The sequence below is a fragment of the Netta rufina genome, assembly GCF_964035555.1.
Source record: "Netta rufina genome assembly, chromosome: 11".
NCBI lineage: Eukaryota > Metazoa > Chordata > Aves > Anseriformes > Anatidae > Netta > Netta rufina.
In genome coordinates this window covers 11,333,095-11,336,193 of record NC_140134.1, presented here as the reverse complement: position 1 = coordinate 11,336,193, position 3,099 = coordinate 11,333,095, and the positions used below count along the sequence as shown (strand labels likewise).

General features: G+C 65.3%; 1 protein-coding gene across 1 annotated transcript; it reads left to right on the top strand.

Moving 5' to 3' along the window:
* Positions 1–570: 570 nt before the first annotated feature.
* On the top strand, positions 571–3,099 carry NR2E3 (nuclear receptor subfamily 2 group E member 3; the record flags this gene model as incomplete). Its single annotated transcript, XM_084293404.1, has 8 exons — positions 571–628; positions 1,174–1,324; positions 1,636–1,739; positions 1,818–2,072; positions 2,152–2,333; positions 2,474–2,705; positions 2,779–2,884; positions 2,967–3,099. The coding sequence occupies 8 exons, from the start codon at positions 571–573 to the stop codon at positions 3,097–3,099; spliced, it is 1,221 nt and encodes a 406-aa protein (XP_084149530.1).

Sequence of the window (3,099 nt, the reverse complement as noted above, 5' to 3'; positions counted from 1 at the left end):
GGTGTGTGGGGGTTTCAATCATCTCTCTCGATCAGGGCTTGTAATTAATTGCTTGGGAGCAGGGAAGGGGGGAGTGTCACCCCTCCACTCCGTAATTACCTTTTTTTTTTTGTTATTCCCCTCTAAACTCCTTAGCAAGGGGCTTATGCGCTTACAGGGCCTGGTGGGCGCAGGATGGCGGGGCCAGGACACCCCAGCCTCCCCCCACCCCAACCTCCCTCCCGCAATCTCAGCCCTCCACTTTTGGGGGCGGCTGCATCACGGTGCACCCCCCCCTCACCCCATGTCCCTCCACAGGTGGCTTTGGTGGCTTTGGTGTCACGGGGTTTAGGGTTACAGGGAGGCGGCCGGGCTGGGGCTCAGCACCTTTTTAATTCTTCATCGCGTGGCTGATTGATTGCCCCCCCCGCGCAGACACTAAAGATTAAGACGGTGACAAACAGGCGGCTGCTTACACAGCGCCCGGCGCTAATCTGCCTTGAAGAGAGCACGGCCACGGCCCCCAGCCCGCAGAGCTGCCAGGAGGTGGGAGCAGCCCCACGGCGGGGACAGGGACGGGGACATCCCGGCATGGCTGCGTCGCCGGCGGGGTCGGTGGTGAGCGCCGGGCTGGAGGACAGCCCCTCAGGTAAGAGCCAGCGCCCTGCTGCACGGGTCTGCTGCCGCCGTCCTTCTTCGGGATGCTCGGGGTCCTCCACCGTGGTCCTTCTCTGGGATGCTTGGGGTTCCCCATGGTGGTCCTTCTCCAGGATGCTTAGGATCCTCAGTGGTGGTCCTTATCCGTGATGTCCAGGGTCTCCTGTCCTTATTCTGGATGGTCCCTGCTGCCCATCAGGGTTCCTGCATCCCCCTGCTGTGCTCCTTCTCTGCAATGCCTGTGGTCCCTGAGCCCTAGGTCACCCAGTGCCCCCAGCCCTAGGGACACCTTTCCTTCCCCATTTAAAAGTCCTGTGAGAGCTCATCGTGAGGCATCCCGGGGACATGGGAAGATGCTGAGCCCTGTGGAGTCCCCGTTCCTGTCCTCTGGGACATCTGAGGTCCCCCAGGCTGGACCCGTGGAGGTGGGAGTGACCCCATCACCTGGGTGCTGGGGACAGTGGGGAGAGGTGAGGTGGGACAAGGGACATGGGGGTGCCCCCGATCACCCCAAGCATTGTGGCTCTGCTCCTGCAGGGCTGAGCCCAGCCCCCGGCAAGGCGCTGAGCCCCGTGCTGCTGTGCAAGGTGTGCGGGGACACCAGCAGCGGGAAGCACTACGGCATCTACGCCTGCAACGGCTGCAGCGGCTTCTTCAAGCGCAGCGTCCGCAGGAAGCTCATCTACAGGTGGGCAGCGGGGGGACAGGGACCGGGGGACAGCCAGCGGGCAGGGGCCCATGGGGACAGACAGAAACTGGGGGTACAGATGGGGACACGGCATTCATTGGGGTAGGACACCCACCAAGGGAGGGTTTTCTTGGAGACAGGGCACCCATGGGGGACAGGACACCCATGGGGACAAGGATGTTTGCTGGGTAGAGGCCACCCCCCAGGGGACAAGACACCCATCAGGGACAAAGTGCTCCCAGCATGGGACACCCCTTGGGGGGGACAGGACCACCCCTGCGGGCACAGCCGGGTGCCACCTCTCCCCGCAGGTGCCAGGCAGGGACGGGGCTGTGCCCGGTGGACAAGGCACACCGCAACCAGTGCCAGGCCTGCCGGCTCAAGAAGTGCCTGCAAGCTGGCATGAACAAGGACGGTGAGTGTGGGGGGATGCGATGGGGAGGGAAGTGACCATGGGGGGATGGCTGCTGTTGATGCCACCGTGTCCCCGCAGCCGTGCAGAACGAGCGTCAGCCCCGCAGCACGGCCCAGGTCCGGCTGGATAGCATTGAGCTGGACGCTGAGCTGCCCCCCGAGCATGTGGCCGCCACACGCGAGGTCCCCTCGGTCCCCTGCCCAGCCCCGCGTGGCCCCGGGGCCACCGCCGCCGCCACCACCGTCCCCCGCGCGCCCACGCCGCCCACCAACCACCGCTTCATGGCCAGCCTGATGACGGCCGAGACCTGCGCCAAGCTGGAGCCTGAGGACGGTGGGTGGCTGTCGGTGTTCGGGGGGACTCTGGGGTTGAGTCCCCATGGCAGGGTGACACCATGTCACCGTCCCCACAGCCGATGAGACGGTGGACGTGACGGGTGGCGAGCCCGAGCGGGCAGGCAGTGAGTACCAGGTGGCACCGTACCCGGCGGCTGGCCCCGAAAATGTCTACGAGACCTCAGCGCGCCTCCTCTTCATGGCTGTCAAGTGGGCCAAGAACCTGCCCGTCTTCTCCAACCTGCCCTTCCGCGACCAGGTGGGGACCACCCCAATACACGAAAGGTGACAGCGGGATGGTTGGAGCCTCCCTGAGCTCCCTTCCTGGTCATGGGAGATGTTCCTCTGCCCACCCGTGGGTGCTCCAAGGGGGTTGATGGGGTTTTGGTCGCCCCCAAGGTGATCCTGCTGGAGGAAGCATGGAGCGAGCTGTTCCTGCTCTGCGCCATCCAGTGGTCCATGCCCCTGGAGAGCTGCCCGCTGCTGGCTGTCCCCGAGCCGTCCCCTGGCAAGCTGCTGCCGGCCACCATGGACGTCCGGGCGCTGCAGGAGACCCTTGGGCGCTTCAAGGCACTGGCGGTCGACCCCACCGAATTCGCCTGCATGAAGGCCGTGGTGCTCTTCAAGCCAGGTGAGGGGACACGCCTGGGTCCCGCACGGCCTGTCCCCATGTCCCCCTACCCCAACGCTTGCTGTCCTCACAGAGACCCGCGGCCTGAAGGACCCCGAGCAGGTAGAGAACCTGCAGGACCAGTCGCAGGTGATGCTGGGCCAGCACAACCGCTCCCACTACCCGGGGCAGCCCGTCAGGTACGGCCATCCCCATGCCCAGTGGGTGCCGGGGACACTGGGGGTGGTGACACCACCCACCACCACCCCCTCTGTCCCCCAGGTTTGGGAAGCTGCTGCTGCTCCTGCCGGCGCTGCGCTTCCTCTCCTCTGAGCGCGTGGAGCTGCTCTTCTTCCGCCGCACCATCGGCAACACCCCCATGGAGAAGCTGCTCTGCGACATGTTCAAGAACTGA